Source organism: Procambarus clarkii, chromosome 40 (assembly GCF_040958095.1).
Source record: "Procambarus clarkii isolate CNS0578487 chromosome 40, FALCON_Pclarkii_2.0, whole genome shotgun sequence".
Classification (NCBI taxonomy): domain Eukaryota; kingdom Metazoa; phylum Arthropoda; class Malacostraca; order Decapoda; family Cambaridae; genus Procambarus; species Procambarus clarkii.
The window spans coordinates 29,046,008-29,069,565 of record NC_091189.1 but is presented as its reverse complement, the minus strand read 5'-3'; the positions used below and the strand labels follow the sequence as shown (position 1 = coordinate 29,069,565).

Genomic DNA, 23,558 nt, shown 5'->3' with positions numbered 1-23,558 from the left:
GCAGATATCAAGAATGCTGCACCTCCTTCAACGCCCACTGAAGTACATAGTTTTCTGGGAATGGCAAACTACTGTTCTCGCTTCATTCCAGATTTTGCTACCATTACAAAGCCTCTACGTGAGCTCCTGAAGAAAAATGCATCATGGTACTGGAGCGATATCGAGCAAAATGCATTTGATGCTGTGAAAGATGCACTAGTAGAGAATGCGACTGCTGCATACTTTGATCCATCAATGGACACTGAGTTAACGGTGGATGCTAGTCCTGTTGGATTAGGTGCTGTTTTAGCCCAACACAAACCTGGTCAACCAGATTCCAGAGTAGTAATTGCCTACGCCAGCCGTTCTCTCACAGATGTTGAGCAACGATACAGTCAGACAGAGAAGGAAGCTCTTGCTCTTGTATGGGGCTGTGAACACTTCAATGTGTATCTGCTTGGTGCACCCTTCACCACGATAGTCACTGACCACAAACCGTTGGAGACCATCTTCAATAATCCAAAGTCCAAACCACCAGCTCGCATTGAGAGATGGGCTCTTCGTCTGCAACCATACAACTTTACGGTGAAATACAAGCCGGGTGCAGGCAATCCCGCTGATTACATCAGTCGACATCCTGCAAACAGTTTCACCATCACCAAGCATCAGCAAGTTGCCGAGGAATATGTACACTCTGTAACCTGTGATGCAGTCCCTAAGGCTCTTACTCTTGATGAAATCCGTACTGCAACCCTAGAGGACCCAACTCTGCAAGCAACAGTGGATGCATTGACTAAGAAAAAGTTTCCACGCATCCCACCCTCAGGAGTTGACCAAGATGCATTCAAAGCACTTGAACGCATCCAGACAGAATTAAGTGTTACGCAACAACGCGACACTGTGCTGCGAGGTACTCGTATCATGATTCCAGCTGTTCTCCAGCAACGTGCTCTGAAGCTTGCACATCAAGGACACCAAGGTCTTGTTAGGACGAAACAGCTGCTAAGAGAAAAGGTGTGGTTTCCTGGCATTGATCGTCAAGCAAAGGATATGCATGATGCCTGTGTCCCTTGCCAAGCTGCAGTGGATACTTCAAGACCAACACCTCTACAACCTTCACCACTACCTGCTGCACCATGGACGGAAGTATCGATGGACTTCTGCGGACCACTACCAACTGGAGAGTACTTGATGGTAGTCATTGATGATCACTCACGTTATCCAGAAGTAGAAATCATCAATTCCACATCTGCAAAGGCCGTCATCCCGAAACTTGACAAGATCTTTTCAAACTTTGGCATTCCTGAAGTTGTCAAGACGGACAATGGACCGCCATTCAATGGACAAGACTTTGTCAACTTTGCTGAGCATATTGGATTCAAACACCGCCATGTGATGCCACTACATCCTCAAGCAAATGGAGAAGTTGAGAGATTCATGCAACCTCTCATGAAAGCGGTACGCTGTGCTCATGCCGAAGGACGATCCTGGAAACAAGCTATGTATGCTTTTCTCAGGAACTACCGTGCAACACCGCATGGAACACTGGGCAAGTCACCTGGTGAACTTTTATTTGGACGTCCTATGAGAATCGCACTACCCGTCATGCCAGCCGAGGTAACGGATAAACGTCTCGCTCAGAAGGATGCACTAGCCAAGGGCAAAATGAAAATTGCTCATGATCAACGTGCAAAGGAACAGTTCATAAAGGTTGGTGACACTGTTCTCGTTAAAAAGAAAAAAGAGGGAAAGTTAGATATGCCGTATGATACAAAACCATATAAAGTGATTAGTGTAAAAGGAACTATGGTAACAGCTAGTAATAGAGATCATAGTATAACACGTAATATGGCTTATTTCAAAGTGATTCCAACTAGTGTAGAAAATGATGAAGTGCAAAGTCGTGCAAAAGAAAAAGAAAAAAAATAGTTATAACCCGACAAACAATTCATCAAGGGATGTTATTGCATTTAAGGACTCTCGTCCTAAACGTCATGTTAAACGCCCTACACGATTTGATGATTAATTGTGTTCCTATGTAATGAAAAGTATTTACTTATTGTGCTAAACTAAATTTAATATTGTTTGAATAATGCAGATATCTCATTCAATATTTTGTAACTTTGTATTACAGTTTCTTTCATGTTTGTTTAACATTGCATATGTATTTTTAACATTGAAATCCTTTGTGGAAAAGATTAAGTTGTTTAAATTCTTTGTGTGCTTAATTAATGTTAAATGTATGCAGTATCTCTTGATATGTTAATAACTTACTTTGTGTCAATAACTTTGCTTTGTGCTACAAGTATGGTAGACATCCTGTATTCATTCTTTTTAAAGAAAAGGAGGGATGTCATGTTCACAGAAAATGGTACCATTCGTTTTCTATGTGCGGCGGCTGGGACGCCAGAGAGAGAAGGAAGGTAAACAAGAGAGCGTACAGGACGCCCGCCAAGCTTGGTAGCTACTAGTCATGTAATCATATTAAGTATTAAAGTCAGTAACCAAGTCATGACTTTACATCAACCCTACAACCAAGACTTCCTCAGTAACACACAAACACCACAGGGCCGACACCAAATCAAACTCATGCGCAGAGGGGGAAAAAAGAAAACCCCACTCCTTGCAACAGTAAGCCTCACTTGGAGGGTAGGATAACCTAGGCAGGGTCCAATGGGGCTTGAGGCCCCCGAGTCAGCCCTTCCCCAACCCTGGGAATCTCCACACCAGGACCCGGGGCTGAGTCATCCTCCAAAGCCCCGGCCTCACAAGAAAAAGTCGGGTCAGTAGGAAAGGCAGGAAGGAAGGGGGCTCACTGGTCAGACCCCTGATGCCACGGCTGGAGGAACCGACTCGATGGCTTCAGTTGCCACCCCGGAAGGAGCAACCCCAGTGACTGGCCGAGTCTCAGACCCTTCTAAACCCTGCCCCAACTCCGAGGCTCTCAGATGCTTCAGAGCCAGAAGCAGGGGAGTAAGGACCAGAATGAACCACAGCAGGGAAAGAACAAGGGGGTGCAGACTGAACCAAGGTCGATGCAACCAACATCCCCAAGTCCGGGTCCCTATAAGCAAAACAGGGCAGCCTCGGGGCTTCCGGGTTAACAATCAACCTAGCGCATTGCAGCAACCTATATCAAGCATGCAATGCCTGAGAGCCTGCACCCTGATAGAGGCATCAGTGGACTGGGTGAATTGAGTCACAAACAAGTAGCAAAACTTGCAGGACTCGGGGTCGAGGTGTCACTGACCCAACAGGCAGGATGACGGAGGCAAAAACAGTGAGAGTCACCCTGGGACTAGGGGACAGAGCAACCCTCAAACTCGCACAAGGTGAGAAGTGACCCAGGGGTCGCATCCATCAGACCCCTTGTGCCACTGCGGGGTTTCCCAGGGCCCTTAGACTGGTGTTGCTAAGGGAAGCCCAGGCAGGGTACTGCAAACCGGCACCCAAGTCTACCAATCAAACTTCTAAAAGCTGAACCCCCGGGACGTGTCCACCTACGGGGGGCCTATGAGGTGGATACCACCCAGAACACAGATATGGAGATAATCCCAAGTACAGATGGGGACAACAAAAGGCAGATCCCCACCAGGCAGGAAAACAAAAATAAAAGAAAAACACTGCAAGAAGACAATGTACCCAGGTGAAACAGAGCCAGCTGCTGTAATAGGTGAAAACTAGCTGTGCAGTACCCTGTGCCCCTACCAGTACAAGCTACCCCTTACCCTAAGGAAAACAAGGGAGGAGGAAACCCCCCAGCACACTCAGGGCGGTCAATCACTGAGCAGCAAAAGACCAACAGAGGTAGACTCCAAGGTGACTTGTGGAAGATAACCCCAAGCCCCAAGGGCAGTACTTACAGAGCACTTAGGGAAGGCAACCTTAAGCGCATGCAGCCCGAGTACCTGTGAAATTACTCCTGTCTCACGCACCACCCTGAAGACAGCACTAGACATAAGTCACAGCACTGAACACACGAATCAGGAGCTGGAGTCACACGATCAAGCCTCAAACACATCAGCCGAGAACTGAAGGTGTTAGTAGCTGGCATGAGGGGTCTGGGGCTCCCCCTTTCCCCTCCCGGGGAAGGGGGAGCTGCACAGATGGTGGCCTAGCACGTGGTGATGTCATGTTCATTGCTTGTTTTTCTTTGGGGAGTTCTGTTCACTTGATTTGACTTTCAGTTGTAGTTTCAACCAGAATAATGATTTGTTTTGGTATGCTTACCTTTCTGAGTGCCTGGCCCAGTCGATGGCAGACACAGAATACTCCAGATCACAAGTGTAATACTATAGGCTATTGCTCCTTGTGCCTCTTTGAGGGGGTCAGGTTCTAGCTCGTCCCTGGTAGGCCTAAGAACTCCGTTCAAACTGACTGATGCCAAAGTCTAAAATATCCACATATATCCCCGGAGCCTGGATAGGTCCAGGGAGCCCAAGGGGCTCCCTGGACCTTCAGCCAGTCGAGACAACTGGCTGAAGCCGCCGACCCAAAGGGACACAGGCCCAACGAGGCCAAGTGACGTTCACTAGGTAACGAGCAGCCAGGACCCTGTTCGACAGCCAAAAACCCTGTGACCGAATATCAGCCCACGACATGTTGCCAGACAGCAGCAAGAGCAGCGAACTTACGAACGTCATGGGCACGGGGATAGACCATAGGCTGGCTAGCCTTAATAACTCTGCGGGCATCCTGGGAGCCGGTCGGCCGAGCGGACAGCACGCGGGACTTGTGATCCTGTGGTCCTGGGTTCGATTCCAGGCGCCGGCGAGAAACAATGGGCAGAGTTTCTTTCCTATGCCCCTGTTACCTAGCAGTAAAATAGGTACCTGGTACCAGCCCGTGTCAGCTGTCACGGGCTGCTTCCTGGGGGTGGAGGCCTGGTCGAGGACCGGGCCGCGGGGACACTAAAGCCCCGAAATCATCTCAAGATAACCTCAAGATAACCTGACCCACACCCACGGACAGGGAAGAAGAGAAACCGGATCAACCCAAAGCGCATCCCCGGACACAGAAGCCATGGCGTGCAAATAATGGCGAATAGCCGCAACCGAACACAAAACATGATGCACCCCCCCAGCCTGACTAACCAAGCATCAACAACCCAGGGACCCCTCCGGAAAGCAGCAGTCTCATTCTTCGCCAGAAAAGAAGGAGACGGCTGCAAACGAACAAAACCATCACGAAGACCAAAGGAGCAGAAACCCCTGCTCCAGAAGAGAGCATGAAGCTCCCCAACCCGACCCCCAGAGGCCAATGCCAACAGAAAAAGAGCCTTGGAGAAACAATCCTGAACCAAATGGGCCACAGCAAACCAAGGAGAAGAAAGAAAAGAAAGCACTCTGTCCAAAGACTAGGATGGCTCAGGTGGCGCATGAGCAGGCCGGAGGTGAAACAGTGCATGAGACAGCTTGCGAAACGGCGCAGAAGTAACATCAATACAGAAAACAAGCTGAAGTGAAACACAATGGCGAAGACGTAAAAAGAACTGAAAGGACCACCAGAAGACATCATACTGCCGCTGAGACGAAACCCACAGGCGGGACACCATCAAAGAAGCCACCTGATCACCATAGAGATGATGATAAACCCGAGTCAAAAAGACCATACGCGAAGACTCGAGGAGAAAATTGAACCAGCCACATGATGCACTGGATCGATCTGTTGGAAGAGGCGGAGCCGCAGGAAAACCTCCAGGTTTGGACACCGGCAAGCAGTGCCTGAAACCACGACGCCAAGAGGACTATGCTCCCCTGATGGGTCTCCAAGCGAGTCAGGACCTGGAGCAACAGCTGAACTGGGAAAAAACATTATAGGAACCCCCACCTCGACCAGTCCTTCCGAAAGGCATCGACCCCGACGGCCTTGCAAACAGTGAAGGGGGCCCCACATACTGGGGGGGAGGTGCCGCGACCACACCGACGTGAAGAGGTCCACCTCGGGGCACCCGAACGTCTAGCAGAGCCAACGGAAGGAGTCAGCGTCGACCATCCACTCCGGGGAGAGGGGAACGAAACGAGAGAGGCTGTCAGCCAAGACATTAAACACTTCCCACACATGAACAGCCAGGCGAGCCCAACCCCGAGAACTCAGCAGACTAGTCACCCGAGGCGATCAGTGCCAAAGAGCCAAGGACTTCATCGAACCCCCTCGGTTCAGGCAATGGACCACCGGTGAGCAGTCCGAATAGAGCTGGATCGTCGATCCGCGGGTGACCCAACCCCTCCGAAGCGCAAACTACACCGCCACGAACTCCTGCACCATGCTGTGGGCCCAACAGAAGGATGGACCCCACCGCCCCTGGCCGGCCTGGTGAGCACTGGTCACAAAGCCCCAGCCGAGAGACAATGCTTCCATGAACATATTGAGCAAGGGCTCGGGCAGGCGCCAAGGCACTGAACCCCGAAAAACCCGAAGAGGAAACCAGCGACGCAATAGCTGACACAAGGCCTCCGGGGGTCGAATCCAGCGATCACGAGAAAGGCGGAAGGGACGTCCCCGAGCAAACCAGAACAGTCGACGAAGTCAAACCCAACCCGGAGGGTAGACCATCATCTCGAAGTTCATACTCCCACACAAACCCTCGAGCAACCACTTAGTGACCCGGGAGCCCCCCCAGAAACAAGCGCAAGCGGGATCGCAGCCGGAGGAGAGACTCGGGAGGAAGAGACAAGAAAGCAGTCCGAGAGTCCCACGCAAGACCCAGCCACGACCAAACCTGGGAGGGAACCAGATGGGACTTCTTCCAGTGCACCAAGAACCCGAACCCGGCGAGCTGGGAAAGCACCAAATCTCTAGCCAGCAGACAACTGAACTGACTGGGAGCCCAAACCAGCCAGTTGTTGAGGTAGGCCAACACCAGAACACCTAACAGACGCAGACAGGCCACGATGACCCGCGTAAGGTGTGTGAACACACAAGGTGCCAGATTCAACCCGAACAGGAGATAATGAAAGCGGTAACCTTGATGCCCCACAACAAAACAGAGCCAGTCCCTGAACCCCAGATGAATCGGGACGTGCCAATAAGTGTCCCGGAGGTTCAGGGACACCATCCAAGAACCCGGCTCCAACAGGTGACTAATTTGAGACAGCGTAGTCATCCGAAAGGAGGGGCAATGAACCCAGGGATTCAGATGGGACAAGTCCAGAATGAATCTCAGGTCTGCACATTCCCATTTTGGCTCTGGAAACAGATGGGAAACCCATCTGAGGTACGACGTCGGTTCGACGACGCCCAAGCGAACCCACTCCAAGACGACTCGACGGAGCGCAGGAGAAGAGGCCTGCCCCGCCTGCCCCGAACCCCCTGAAGGAGGAGGGGTCACCCAACGCCACTGCAGACCAAAGGAAACGACCCGAAACGCCCACAAATTGTGGGTCCAGGCGTGAGCGAACAGCTCAAGCCTCCCCCCCATCGCTACGTCAAAGAGGCGAACAACGGAAGGGCAGGTGCCCCTTATGAGACCCAGAACCTCGCACAGAGCAAGCACCGCACTGACCAGACAAAGGCAGAGCCGGACTCGAAACTAGCCCCAGTGGCCTACCACGACGAGTGGAACCCCAAGCCCTGGCACGACCTCTCCGGGAAGGCCCCCATCCCCCCCTGGGACCCCCGGAGAATCAACAAGTCAGACATAGGACAGCAACTGGCTGAAGCAGCCTGAATATACTGCGCCACGGCCGATGGAACAAAAAGCAAAGGACAAAAAGGAGAAGACATCCTAAGAGCCAGGGCCCAGGCCGATTCCTAGGAGGAGGCAAGCACCGCCTTCCAACACGCGAGCCGGGAAGCGTAGAACAGGGAAACTGCATCCCGCAAGATTGGCGCAAACAGCTTCAACACGGCAAATGACGCGTGCGCCGCTGAGCCCAAGGCACCGGACCCCAGAACGGACTCGAGCGCCCCCACATCCTCCCCAAGCCAGTCGGCAGACAGCTCCAGGAGGGAAAAGAAGAGCAAGGCAAAAGCCAAGAGGCCACGGGCACGCAAGTCCTCGGCTACCTGTGCAGCCGATAAGGAGGGAACCTGCACATGGAGCTGCAGAACGCCAACATCCCGGGAAAGGTCAGGCACAAACAAGCACTCATTCAGGAGCTCAAGTTCGCCCCCCAGGAAAACCTGAACCACCGTCAAGACCTCGCACCATTCAAGCGTGCGGGAACGACAGAAAGAATGCCAAGTCTCCAAAGCAAACACAGGACAGTCTGCCAGCCAGGACGACTCCAGAAGCTCGTAACGGACCCAGAAAGAGAAAAAATTCCCAAACCTGAAAGGTGACTGATCCATCACCGATATGTAATCTGAGTCACGCAGGAGGTAAGATGCCAGGGCAGCCCGCACCGCAGACTGTTGGATGCGGGAAGCCGAAAAACTCCGGAAAGACGAGACAGACGCACCCGAGGAAACACAGAGCCAGTTAGGGAGCCGGTGGTCGAGCGGACAGCACGCCGGACATGTGATCCTGTGGTCCCGGGTTCGATCCCGGGCGCCGGCAAGAAATAATGGGGAGAGTTTCCTTCACCCTATGCCCCTGTTACCTAGCAGTAAATAGGTACCTGGGAGTTAGTCAGCTGTCATGAGCTGCTTCCTGGGGGGGGGGTGTAATTACCTAAGTGTAATTACCTAAGTGTAGTTACAGGATGAGAGCTACGCTCGTGGTGTCCCGTCTTCCCAGCACTCTTTGTCATATAACACTTTGAAACTACTGACGGTCTTGGCCTCCACCACCTTCTCCCCTAACTTGTTCCAACCGTCTACCACTCTGTATGCGAAAGTGAATTTTCTTATATTTCTTTGGCATCTGTGTTTAGCTAGTTTATATCTATGACCTCTTGTTCTTAACGTTCCAGGTCTCAAGAAATCTTCCCCTATCGATTTTATCAATTCCTGTTACTATTTTGTATGTAGTGATCATATCACCTCTTTTTCTTCTGTCTTCTAGTTTTGGCATATTTAATGCCTCTAACCTCTCCTCGTAGCTCTTGCCCTTCAGTTCTGGGAGCCACTTAGTAGCATGTCTTTGCACCTTTTCCAATTTGTTGATGTGCTTCTTAAGATATGGGCACCACACAACAGCTGCATATTCTAGCTTTGGCCTAACAAAAGTCGTGAACAATTTCTTTAGTATATCGCATCCATGTATTTAAAAGCAATTCTGAAGTTAGAAAGCGTGGCATAGGCTCCTTGCACAATATTCTTTATGTGGTCCTCAGGTGATAGTTTTCTATCTAGAACCACCCCTAGATCTCTTTCTTTATCAGAATTCTTTAAAGATTTCTCACATAATATATAGGTTGTATAGGGTCTATGTTCTCCTATTCCACATTCCATAACATGACATTTATTAACATTAAATTCCATTTGCCAGGTGGTGCTCCATATACTTATTTTGTCCAGGTCTTCTTGAAGGGCATGACAATCATCTAAATTTCTTATCCTTCTTATTATCTTAGCATCATCAGCAAACATGTTCATATAATTCTGTATACCAACTGGTAGATCATTTATGTACACAATAAACATCACTGGTGCAAGAACTGAACCCTGTGGTACTCCACTTGTGACATTTCTCCATTCCGATACATTGCCTCTGATTACTGCCCTCATTTTTCTATCAGTCAGAAAATTTTTCATCCATGATAGAAGCTTACCTGTCACCCCTCCAATATTTTCCAGTTTCCAGAACAACCTCTTATGTGGAACTCTGTCAAAAGCCTTTTTTAGGTCCAGATAGATGCAGTCAACCCAACCATCTCTTTCCTGTAATATCTCTGTGGCTCGATCATAGAAACTGAGTAAATTCGATACACAGGATCTTCCAGATCGAAAACCATACTGTCTGTCTGATATTATATCATTTCTCTCCAGGTGTTCTACCCATTTAGTTTTGATTAGCTTTTCCAATACTTTCACTATTACACTTGTCAATGATACAGGTCTATAATTGAGGGGGTCATCCCTGCTGCCACTTTTGTAGATTGGAACTATGTTAGCCTGTTTCCACACGTCTGCTACGATTCCTGTACACAGGGATGCCTGAAAGATCAGGTGAAGTGGAATGCTGAGCTCAGATGCACATTGTCTCAGAACCCATGGTGAAACGCCATCTGGGCCAGCTGCTTTGTTCTTCCCGAGCTCCTTTAGCATATTTTCCACTTCATCTCTAGACACCTCTATCCGCTCTATGTTGTTCTCTGGAATTCTTATTGTGTCTGGTTCTCTGAAGATTTCATTTTGTACAAACACACTTTGGAACTTTTCATTTAATGTTTCACACATTTCCTTTTCATTTTCCGTGAATCTGTTTCCCATTTTTAACCTCTGGATATTATCCTTTACCTGCAATTTGTTGTTTATGAATTTGTAGAATAGGCCCGGTTCTGTGTGTGTGTGTGTAATTACCTAAGTGTAATTACCTAAGTGTAGTTACAGGATGAGAGCTACGCTCGTGGTGTCCCGTCTTCCCAGCACTCTTTGTCATATAACGCTTTGAAACTACTGACGGTCTTGGCCTCCACCACCTTCTCACTTAACTTGTTCCAACCGTCTACCACTCTATTTGCGAAGGTGAATTTTCTTATATTTCTTCGGCATCTGTGTTTAGCTAGTTTAAATCTATGGCCTCTTGTTCTTGAAGTTCCAGGTCTCAGGAAGTCTTCCCTGTCGATTTTATCAATTCCTGTTACTATTTTGTACGTAGTGATCATATCACCTCTTTTTCTTCTGTCTTCTAGTTTTGGCATATTTAATGCTTCTAACCTCTCCTCGTAGCTCTTGCCCTTCAGTTCTGGGAGCCACTTAGTAGCATGTCTTTGCACCTTTTCCAGTTTGTTGATGTGCTTCTTAAGATATGGGCACCACACAACAGCTGCATATTCTAGCTTTGGCCTAACAAAAGTCATGAACAACTTCTTTAGTATATCGCCATCCATGTATTTAAATGCAATTCTGAAGTTAGAAAGCATTGCATAGGCTCCTTGCACAATATTCTTAATGTGGTCCTCAGGTGATAGTTTTCTATCTAGAACCACTCCTAGATCTCTTTCTTTATCAGAATTCTTTAAAGATTTCTCACATAATATATAGGTTGTGTGGGGTCTATGTTCTCCTATTCCACATTCCATAACATGACATTTATTAACATTAAATTCCATTTGCCAAGTGGTGCTCCATATACTTATTTTGTCCAGGTCTTCTTGAAGGGCATGACAATCATCTAAATTTCTTATCCTTCCTATTATCTTAGCATCATCAGCAAACATGTTCATATAATTCTGTATACCAACTGGTAGATCATTTATGTACACAATAAACATCACTGGTGCAAGAACTGAACCCTGTGGTACTCCACTTGTGACATTTCTCCATTCCGATACATTGCCTCTGATTACTGCCCTCATTTTTCTATCAGTCAGAAAATTTTTCATCCATGATAGAAGCTTACCTGTCACCCCTCCAATATTTTCCAGTTTCCAGAACAACCTCTTATGTGGAACTCTGTCGAAAGCCTTTTTTAGGTCCAGATAGATGCAGTCAACCCAGCCATCTCTTTCCTGTAATATCTCTGTTGCCCGATCATAGAAACTGAGTAAATTCGATACACAGGATCTTCCTGATCGAAAACCATACTGTCTGTCTGATATTATATCATTTCTCTCCAGGTGTTCTACCCATTTAGTTTTGATTAGCTTTTCCAATACTTTCACTATTACACTTGTCAATGATACAGGTCTATAATTGAGGGGGTCTTCCCTGCTGCCACTTTTGTAGATTGGAACTATGTTAGCCTGTTTCCACACGTCTGCTACGATTCCTGTACACAGGGATGCCTGAAAGATCAGGTGAAGTGGAATGCTGAGCTCAGATGCACATTCTCTCAGAACCCATGGTGAAACGCCATCTGGGCCAGCTGCTTTGTTCCTCCCGAGCTCCTTTAGCATATTTTCCACTTCATCTCTAGACACCTCTATCCGCTCTATGTTGTTCTCTGGAATTCTTATTGTGTCTGGTTCTCTGAAGATTTCATTTTGTACAAACACACTTTGGAACTTTTCATTTAATGTTTCACACATTTCCTTTTCATTTTCCGTGAATCTGTTTCCCATTTCCAACCTCTGGATATTATCCTTTACCTGCAATTTGTTGTTTATGAATTTGTAGAATAGGCCCGGTTCTGTTTTACATTTATCTGCTATCCCTTTTTCAAAATTTCTTTCTGCCTCTCTCCTTACTGCTGTATAATTGTTTCTCGCATCTTTGTATCGCTGGTATGTTTGGGGGTTTGGCCTCTTCCTATACTGATTCCATTTTTGTGTCTTTTGGTCTCTTGCCCTCTCACAATTTCTGTCGAACCAATCCTGTTTTTTGGTCCTGCATCTCTGTTTTGGTATGAATGTTTGTGTGCCTTCCTCGTATAGTTTTAAAAATTTGGCATACATTTCATTTACTTCCCTGCCTAGCAACAATTCTGTCCAATTACACTCATTAAAAAAATTTCGAAGTTCCCCATAGTTGCCTCTCTTTAAATCGAGTTTATCAACTGTTTCAATGTCCCCATTTTCTTCTAGATGATATCTTAAAGCATATTTAATGTCTAACAGGACGTGATCACTCTTTCCCAAGGGAGGAAGGTACTGGATGTCAAAAATCTCTTCTTCTTTCCTGGTGAATACTAGGTCCAGTACTGACGGTATATCTCCTTCCCTCATTCTTGTGGCTTGCTTTATGTGTTGATACAAGAATGTCTCCAGAATGAGGTTCACAAATCTGCATGTCCAAAAGTCCTCCGTTCTTGCTTCATAGGCCTCCCAGTCTATTGCTCTAAAGTTGAAGTCCCCCAGTATCAACAGTCGTGATTTATCTTTATCTGCTTGTACAATAATATCTCTCATGACCATTATGAGGCCCTCTCGTTTGTCATCCAGTTCTTCCTTTGTCCACGTGTTGCTTGCTGGTGGGCTGTAGGTATTTACAATTATCAGGTTATCATCCTGATTCCAGACCTGCTGTGTCCTGTGTGTGTGTGTGTGTGTGTGTGTGTGTAATTACCTAAGTGTAATTACCTAAGTGTAGTTACAGGATGAGAGCTACGCTCGTGGTGTCCCGTCTTCCCAGCACTCTTTGTCATATAACGCTTTGAAACTACTGACGGTCTTGGCCTCCACCACCTTCTCACTTAACTTGTTCCAACCGTCTACCACTCTATTTGCGAAGGTGAATTTTCTTATATTTCTTCGGCATCTGTGTTTAGCTAGTTTAAATCTATGACCTCTTGTTCTTGAAGTGCCAGGTCTCAGGAATCCTTCCCTGTCGATTTTATCAATTCCTGTTACTATTTTGTACGTAGTGATCATATCACCTCTTTTTCTTCTGTCTTCTAGTTTTGGCATGTTTAATGCTTCCAACCTCTCCTCGTAGCTCTTGCCCTTCAGTTCTGGGAGCCACTTCGTAGCATGTCTTTGCACCTTTTCCAGTTTGTTGATGTGCTTCTTAAGATATGGGCACCACACAACAACTGCATATTCTAGCTTTGGCCTAACAAAAGTCATGAACAATTTCTTTAGTATATCGCCATCCATGTATTTAAATGCAATTCTGAAGTTAGAAAGCATCGCATAGGCTCCTTGCACAATATTCTTTATGTGGTCCTCAGGTGATAGTTTTCTATCTAGAACCACCCCTAGATCTCTTTCTTTATCAGAATTCTTTAAAGATTTCTCACATAATATATAGGTTGTATGGGGTCTATGTTCTCCTATTCCACATTCCATAACATGACATTTATTAACATTAAATTCCATTTGCCAGGTGGTGCTCCATATACTTATTTTGTCCAGGTCTTCTTGAAGGGCATGACAATCATCTAAATTTCTTATCCTTCCTATTATCTTAGCATCATCAGCAAACATGTTCATATAATTCTGTATACCAACTGGTAGATCATTTATGTACACAATAAACATCACTGGTGCAAGAACTGAACCCTGTGGTACTCCACTTGTGACATTTCTCCATTCCGATACATTGCCTCTGATTACTGCCCTCATTTTTCTATCAGTCAGAAAATTTTTCATCCATGATAGAAGCTTACCTGTCACCCCTCCAATATTTTCCAGTTTCCAGAACAACCTCTTATGTGGAACTCTGTCGAAAGCCTTTTTTAGGTCCAGATAGATGCAGTCAACCCAGCCATCTCTTTCCTGTAATATCTCTGTGGCCCGATCATAGAAACTGAGTAAATTCGATACACAGGATCTTCCTGATCGAAAACCATACTGTCTGTCTGATATTATATCATTTCTCTCCAGGTGTTCTACCCATTTAGTTTTGATTAGCTTTTCCAATACTTTCACTATTACACTTGTCAATGATACAGGTCTATAATTGAGGGGGTCATCCCTGCTGCCACTTTTGTAGATTGGAACTATGTTAGCCTGTTTCCACACGTCTGCTACGATTCCTGTACACAGGGATGCCTGAAAGATCAGGTGAAGTGGAATGCTGAGCTCAGATGCACATTCTCTCAGAACCCATGGTGAAACGCCATCTGGGCCAGCTGCTTTGTTCCTCCCAAGCTCCTTTAGCATATTTTCCACTTCAACTCTAGACACCTCTATCCGCTCTATGTTGTTCTCTGGAATTCTTATTGTGTCTGGTTCTCTGAAAATTTCATTTTGTACAAACACACTTTGGAACTTTTCATTTAATGTTTCACACATTTCCTTTTCATTTTCTGTGAATCTGTTTCCCATTTTCAACCTCTGGATATTATCCTTTACCTGCAATTTGTTGTTTATGAATTTGTAGAATAGGCCCGGTTCTGTTTTACATTTATCTGCTATCCCTTTTTCAAAATTTCTTTCTGCCTCTCTCCTTACTGCTGTATAATTGTTTCTCGCATCTTTGTATCGCTGGTATGTTTGGGGGTTTGGCCTCTTCCTATACTGATTCCATTTTTGTGTCTTTTGGTCTCTTGCCCTCTCACAATTTCTGTCGAACCAATCCTGTTTTCTGGTCCTGCATCTCTGTTTTGGTATGAATGTTTGTGTGCCTTCCTCGTATAGTTTTAAAAATTTGGCATACATTTCATTTACTTCCCTGCCTAGCAACAATTCTGTCCAATTACACTCATTAAAAAAATTTCGAAGTTCCCCATAGTTGCCTCTCTTTAAATCGAGTTTATCAACTGTTTCAATGTCCCCATTTTCTTCTAGATGATATCTTAAAGCATATTTAATGTCTAACAGGACGTGATCACTCTTTTCCAAGGGAGGAAGGTACTGGATGTCAAAAATCTCTTCTTCTTTCCTGGTGAATACTAGATTCAGTACTGACGGTATATCTCCTTCCCTCATTCTTGTGGCTTGCTTTATGTGTTGATACAAGAATGTCTCCAGAATGAGGTTCACAAATCTGCATGTCCAAAAGTCCTCCGTTCTTGCTTCATAGGCCTCCCAGTCTATTGCTCTAAAGTTGAAGTCCCCCAGTATCAACAGTCGTGATTTATCTTTATCTGCTTGTACAATAATATCTCTCATGACCATTATGAGGCCCTCTCGTTTGTCATCCAGTTCTTCCTTTGTCCACGTGTTGCTTGCTGGTGGGCTGTAGGCATTTACAATTATCAGCTTATCATCCTGATTCCAGACCTGCAATGCCATTATGTCAATATCTCGAGGGTTTTCAAATATTAACTCTTTTACCTTCAGGTGTTTTTTCACCAGTACAGCCACTCCTCCTCCCTTCCAAGTTTTCCTGTCACGTCTCCAAACTGAGTAGCCTCTTGGGAATATGACTTCATTTATTATATTTCCTTCAAGTTTCGTTTCTGATAATGCAACAATATCTGGGACCCTAAGCTGGATTATATCTTGCAACTCCAAAGTTTTTGACCTCACTCCATCTATGTTGGTATATACAATTTTCAGAAACATGTTCCCTTTTCCTTTGCTCTTTACTCCCCCTTCCACTACTGATCTTGTTGCTTTGTTTTTATGTACCATTTCACAAGCTTTCCAGTCCCTGTCACTTTGTAAAAAAAAGAATTTCTGTCTTCTTCATTTCTATCCCCATTTAGACGTTTTGCCTCAATTAAGTTCATTTTCAGCTTTTCTCTGTCTTCCTTGGATAGGTCTTGTCTTATTGACCAAAATTTGCCAACCTCATCACTCTGCAGTTTCCTGGCATTTCTTAGCACTTCCATCATGTTTTTCACTCCATTAAAGGTCACCCTTAAGGGGCGGTTCTTTTCTTTCTCATATTTTCCTATTCTTCTAAAATCACTGACGTTTTCCTTTGAGCCTTCTCCTAAACCTACTATTTTCTCTATGATTTTTATCTCTTCTGCCGCTCGGTCCACCCTAGATGAAATTTCCTTCTCTAAACATCCAAAAATGATTATGGACTTAGTTCTATCTGCAGTGTTTTGTACCAGTTTACTGTTGGTAACCAGTTCTTTCCTAATTGCTTGCCTAATTTCTGCTTCTTGTTGGTCATTTCTGGTTTTGACTTCCGAACACACTTCTTTGATAGTCTCTTTCTCTTTTACAACTTGAGCATATGTCGCTTTTATTTCTTCTTTATACTTTTCTAGTTCTTTATTTACCTCCTCTATGTGAGTTGTCAGTGAAGTTTCCAGTTGGAGATCCTTACCTAACTCTATGTTAGCCCTTAGGCTTGCTTGGAGTTGTTCACCATATGAGTCTATTTTCTTGTTTATTTCTTCAAAGTCACCACACTTCACTTTTCATGCCTCATTTTCTTTCACTAGTTCCTTGATTTGCTCCTCCTGATTTGTTACCTTGTCTGTTAATGCAGTAATAATCTTACCTTGTTGAAGCATACTCCCTTTTAGAGTGCAAAGCTCACTCCAAAGAGCTCCATTGTCCTCTTCTAATTTAAGCACTTTTTCTTCATACTTCTTTTGCATGTCCTCAATTATCTCTAACCTGCCAAGAACACCTCCTTTCCTTATATCTTGTGGTGAGAATCCTTTGAAACCATCATCTGATGGTGTGTTTACCTTCTCAGTGGGGGTGGTGGCGGCGGCCATCTTTGATTTTGTTCTAGACCAAAACAAACTTTTCCACTCGCCTATTTTCACTCACTTTTACTTGTTTATTGTATTTTATTTGCTTTTACTCTTCCCTGAACCTTTATGTAACCTGGGACACCACTGTAGCCCTCAACCTGCTCCCAATACTTAGGTAATTGGATATTTCCCGGAGCTTGCTGCAGTGTGACTTCTGCCTCCTCCAGCTTCACCCTCCTCAGTGTGTGTGTGTGTGTGTGTGTGTGGAGAGAAAAAAAATAGTAGTAGTAGAAATAGTTGATTGACAGTTGAGAGGCAGGCCGAAAGAGCAGAGCTCAACCCCTGCAAGCACAACTAGGTGAATACAGAACCGAACCCTGGGAGGGACAGACGCCAAATCCAATTCGTACACAGAGGGGGGAAAAAAAGAGAACCCCACTCCTTGTAACAATAAGCCCCGCTCCGGGGGTAGAAAACCCCAGGCGGGGTCCAGCAGGGCCCAAGGACCCCCCAAGTCAGCCCCTTCCCAGCCCCAAGATCCCCCTCCTCGGAACCCGGGGCCGAGTCATCCCCCAGAGCACCGGCCCCTAAAGAAAAAGCCGGCGCAGCTGAGTAAGTCGAACGGAAGGGGGGGGAAGGCCCACTGGTCAGACTCAGAGACTTTGGCAGGGAGAATGGACTCGAATGCCTCCATCGCCACACCGGAAGGGGGCATCCCCCGAGACCGCCCCAAGACTCAAGACCATCTAAACCCTGCCCCAACTCCGAAACCCTCAGACATTTCGAGGCCGGAAACAGGGAAAGTGGGGGGGGGGGGTGTGGACCAGGATGCACCACAGCAGGGGAAGGACGAGGGGATGCGAACTGAACCAAGGTTGAAGCGACCCCCTCCCCTAAGTCCGGGTCCCTATAAGCAAAACGGGGCAGCTTTGGGGCATCCGGGTGAGCAACCAACCTAGTGCGTTGCAACAACCTAAAATAAGCATGCAACGCCTGCGCCGCCTGTTCCCATAGAACATCATCTTGAGATTGGTTAAACTGAGTCACTAGTAAGCAACAGAACTCACACAACTCTGGGTCGAAGGTGTCACCGACCCAACAGGCAGCGTGATGGAGGCAAAAACTATGAGGGTCACCCTGAGTCAAGGAGACCAAGCAGCCCTCGAACTCGCACGAAGCGAGGGGGTGGGACTCCGGGGAAGATTCATCGGACCCACGCGCCCTCTACGAGATTCCCAGGGTCCAGATCTTTTAACGGAAACTTACGCCCAGGCAATCCCAGGCAGGGTACTGCTAACCAGTGCCCAAAACTACCAAACAACTGTCTAAAGCTGTAACCCAGGGATGAGTACACTCACTGGTACCTAGCAGGGGGCACCAACACAATAGAACCATGCACAGGTCAGGCACAAAAAAAAGGGAAGCAAGGCAGACCCCCCTACAAGGCAAAAACCAAACCCCGCAAGAGGACAACATACCCCAAGAAACAGAGCCGGCCGCTGCAAGTGGTGAAAACAAGCTGCGCAGCACCCTGCGCTCCACCAGTGCAAACTGCCTCTTACTCTAAGGTTAACCAGGAATACAAAACCCTTAAGCACCCAAAGGGCAGCCAAAAACTGAGCAGTAATATGGCCTAGAAGAAGCAGACCCCAAGGAACTTGTGGAAGGTAACCCCAAGCTCCAAGGGAAGTACTTACAGGGCACCGAGGGACAATAACCCTAGGCGCATGCAGCCCGAGTACTGTAGAATAACTCCTGGGTCTCGCACCCCTGGAAGACAGCCACCACACTCAAAGCACAGTGCTGGAAATGCTGGAGCCAAGCACACAACCTCTGGCTTTAGCATCAGCCTGAAAACTGAAGAGTGGATAGCCAGCGTGGGGGGTCTGAGGCTTCCCCTTTCCCCTCCCAGGGCACGGGGGAGCTGTGCAGGCAGCGGCGCAGTGATGTGTGACATCATGCTCGTTTGCTCACTTCTTTTAGGGAAGTTCTATCCATTTGTTCGGCTTTTGGTAGCAAAATTTTCAACAGAATAGGGGTTTGTTTTGGGATGCTTACCTTTCTGGGAGCCTGACCCGGTTGATGGTAGATATAGAATGCTTCCAACCACACGGTGGTGTCTATAGGCCATTGCTCCCCATGCCTCTCTGAGGGGGCCAGGTTCTGGTTCATGGTCCCTGGTAGGCCCACAGAACTCCATACACATGACTCATGCCAAAGTCTGACATTAGCATATCAGCCTAGTAAGCTCGGGGAAGCCGAAGGGGCTCCCCCCAGAAAGGCGACGAAAACCTAATAGCCACGACCCAAGCAGATTCTAAGGAGAAAGCGAGTGTGTCCTGGCGACACACGAGACGAGAGGCAAAGAACAGAGACACTACCTTCCTGTGAATCGGCTCAAACGGCTTCAACAGAGCGGACGACTCCCTAGCCGAGGCCAGTGCCCCAGACAAAGGCCCGGCACTCAACACCTCCACATCCTCCCCAAGCCAGTCCGAGGACAACTCGAGAAGGGAAAAGAAGTGCAAGATTGAGGCCAAATGCCCGCGAGCGAGCCCTATTACACTTAAGTTACTCCTGGCCACCGCACCACAAAGAGCAGGAAACACCACGAAGGCACAAAGGGGAGGGCTGCATGGATTAGTGGTGCAGCAGCGGTTTGTGAAGTTTGCTTGTTTCTTTAGGTTTTGGGGGGAGTTCTACTCTTCTGTTCGGTCTTCATTGCAATTTCTTACCAAGTATGGTTAGTTTTGTTATGCCTACCTTTTCTGGGTGCCTAACTCTAGCCAACAGCAGACATGGAATACTCCCAAACACATGGGGTTTCCACAGGCCATTGCTCCCTGCACCTCTCTGAGGGGGCCAGGTTCTGGCTCATGGTCACCGGTATGCAGAACTCCATTGACTGACGCTCCAGACTAATATAGTGTGTATTAGTCCGATAACTCCAGGGAGCCAGATAGGCTCCCCAAACAAGTTTTAAATTTTCCTTTTTTTTTTTTTTTTACATTCCTGTTAAGAAATTCAGCTAAGTCAAATGTCATGCAAATTCTTCCATGTTTTCTACTTCAATACGGTCAAATAATGCATAAGTAAAATAAAAACTCCTCTATCATCACCTACTTTATAAGTGGCAGCATCACACAGATGATGGTAAGTAGTCTCCAGCGGGTGGGAGGGTGGCAGAGCTGTCGGAGGACACAGGTCCTCACTTCCACCACTCTTCTCTGATGCAGAGTCCCCCAGTTGAATTAGTTCGGCACTACCAACACTGCTGTTGCTACTGCTGCTTTCATCCTGAAGACACAAATTTCAATACAATGATAAAGTTGTTAATGAGTCTCAACACATGGTTAGAGGGTAGCTGCACATTAAAAAACCAGCGTTGAATGTAATGAAACGCCATTTTCTGGGTGAGACCCGGAGGCTCCCCGGAGCTTTACCGGCTGATATGCTAATGTCAGACTTTGGCATCAGTCATGTGTATGGAGTTCTAGGGCCTACCGGGGACCATGAGCCAGAACCTGGCCCCCTCAGAGAGGCAAGGGGAGCAATGGCCTATAGAAACCCCCGTGTGGTTGGAAGCATTCTATGTCTGCCATCGACCGGGTCAAGCATCCAGAAAGGTAAGCATTCCAAAACAAACCCCTATTCTGGTGAAAATTGCTACCTAAGCCGAACTAGTGAATAGAACTCTTCAACAGAAAACACGGAAACTAGTATGACGTCATACGTCACCGCGCCGCTGTCTGCGCAGCTCCCCCCTCCCCGGGAGGGGGAAGGGGGAGCCCCAGACCTCCCACGCCGGCTATCCACCCATCAGTTCTGAGGCTGGATGTCAAAACACGCGAAAAACGCCGACCGGAGGGAGGGAGGGTTGCCGGGGAGCCTCCGGGTCTCACCCAGAAAATGGCGTTTCATTACATTCAACGCTGGTTTTCTGGGGGGAGCCCCGTCGGCTCCCCGGAGCTAACTACCCACAGAGGAAGGTCAAAGGGACAAAACCGGGAGGCGGACACCACGCACCCCCCAAGGAGGCGAGACAACCGGCAGCAAACGCCAACCCAAGGCGCCACAGCCCCGAAAATCCCGGGAACAACACGAGAACCACGAGCAGCAAGGCCCCTGCACGAACACCAAAAATCCATTCCCGAAAGACTGCAAGGCCACGTCGCCCAGACGGCAGCGAGAGCAGCGAAGCCACGAACGCCACAGGCATGAGGGAAGAACACAGGCAGCTTAGCCGCAAGAACACGGCTGACCACCCGGGACACCATCACCCGCGAACCGGGAAGAACAGAACCGGATCAACGCAAAACGCGCTCCGGACCCAAACGCCGTGGCACGCAAACAGCAGAGGGCCGCCACTGAACACAAAACGACACACCCCCGGCCCGACCAACAAAGCACCAACAAACCCTGGACCCCTCCAGAATGCAGCAGCCCCACCCCGCACCAGAAAAGATGGAGACTGCTGCCATCAAACAACCAAAACGCTAAAACCGAAGGAGCAAGAAAACACAGCGAACCGACCCCCAGAGGCAAAGGCCCAAAGGAAAGAGCCGACGAAAAAACACACCGGAACCGAAAGGGCACTACCAACCGAGGAGAAGACAGAGCACGCTGACCAGAGACCAGGATGGTGCAAGCGGCGCACGAACAGGCCGGAGGTGAAATGACGCACAAGACAGCTGACTAACGGTGCAGAAGCAACACCAAGACCGAAAGCAAGCTGAAGCGGCTCCGCCTGCGCCGCACGAAAAGAGGCGACAGTATGTGGCAAGACGACGGCCCCCAACCCCCACTAGAAAACCAAGCCGAGAGTAAACCAAGCCAACAAGAAGGACCCACCGAAGAAGGGACAGGAAAAGGAAGGACCGCCAAAATACCCCATACTGCCGCCAAGAAAGCACGCAGGTGGGACACCTACCACGAAGCCACCCGACCACCAACCGGAGGCGAGACCACAAGGCAGAACATAAGCAGCCCCGACAAGGCCCCCCCGAGCCCAGGAAAAAGGCGGAGCCGCGAGAAGATCTCGGGCGCGACCACCGAAACCCAGGCGGCACAAGGAGATGGAACGTCTGCCGAACAGAAAAACTCCGAAGCATGCAAGCCCGCCAGGAGTTCAGAAACGACAGGTCCGACGCGAGACATCGCAAGAACCCCCGCAAAAAAAATAAAACAACAACAACCGGCAGGGCAAGCTAGGAAAACCAAAGAAGGCGGAAGGGTCGCCGCCAGAACAGGACCCGAACCAAGGGGCACGAACAACTGCAACAGACCGAGACAAAGAAGCACATCACAGGACACAGGCTGACCAACGCCTAAGAACACACGCAGAACATTCCTGCTGCAGAAGAGGCAGGAAGAAAGAGCAGAAGCACAAAAAAAAAAAAAACCAGGAGAACAACCAGGGGTGGACAATCAGGCAGGGACAAAAACCCCACGCAATCCCCAGGCACAAAACGGCAGCAAAGCGCCACTCCACAACCGGACACAGGAACAAGGACACGCCACCGTGAAACACGGTACCAATGCTCACGTGCAGCAGCAGCAGCAACAGGCACCACTGCAACATGCAACATGTAAATAGCAACTCCCCTCTGCAAAGGCAGAGAACGGAGCAGGCAGACCCCAGACAGAGCCAACGGAGACACGACAAAACCCTGCAGGCCCAGAAACCTGCACCAGGCGACCGACGGCGGAGAAACCCCGCTCGATACCTGCTGGATGAGGTACTGGGAGCTCTTTTACACCTCAAGCCCGGCCCAAGGTCAGGCCAGACCGGCCAGAAGATGGCCCACCAGGCAGCTGCTAGGAGCAGTCCACCGGCCCACATACCCCCACAACCAGGATGGGCCGGAACTGCCATACGAAAACAGGCCAGTGCGCCCTGGAAGTCCACGGACGAACCAGCAAGAAGGCTTATGCTCGCAAGTAGGTCGTGTAACAAGCACAGACCACCGATGGTAATACAGTGTTCCCCAAAAGTGCCAATAGCACCACTGCACTCCACTGGTACTATCCCGCAAGTTCTACCAGATAGGCGGGACCCAAGAGCCAGAGCTCAAATCCTGCAAGCACAGCCAGGAGCCTCACCAGGTGAGTACAGAACCAACCCTACAACCCCCACACCTCACAACATTAAAAAAGGAGGGTCCCCTGAACGACTCCAGCATGGGTTGGACATGCACATGAGGGGGACAGGAAGGGGTGATAAAGGGACAGTCACTGGTGTGCGAACGGTCTCAGTCGTACAAAATTATACCTAAATAAAGACAGGTATATGAACACCGCCGCATCCAGCGCCCGGCCAAAAGACGCCAGACCGCAGAAACTCACCTGGCGAATGGTGGCTCGAACTTGACACGACTCAACCGTGCCCAGAAGAACTTGGGAGCACCGCCAGGTGAAGACGCCAGAGCCGGACCCGCAGGAGAACAGGGAGAGGCGAAGGAGGCGGTCCACACCCCTGACACAGAAAACCGCGGTGTCCTCCCCACAACTGGGAACCAGGACACCCCTGGCGCAAAGGGGCACA

The 23,558-nt window shown here is 48.2% G+C and overlaps 1 protein-coding gene across 1 annotated transcript in view; it reads right to left on the bottom strand.

Moving 5' to 3' along the window:
- The window catches only part of LOC123758001 (WD repeat-containing protein 11), a 133,624-nt gene that overhangs the window by 34,945 nt on the left and 75,121 nt on the right, over positions 1 to 23,558 (bottom strand). The window contains exon 18 of the mRNA XM_045742107.2: positions 20,138 to 20,311. Coding sequence (XP_045598063.2) covers positions 20,138 to 20,311 — 174 coding nt within the window. The remainder of the gene's footprint in view (positions 1 to 20,137; positions 20,312 to 23,558) is intronic.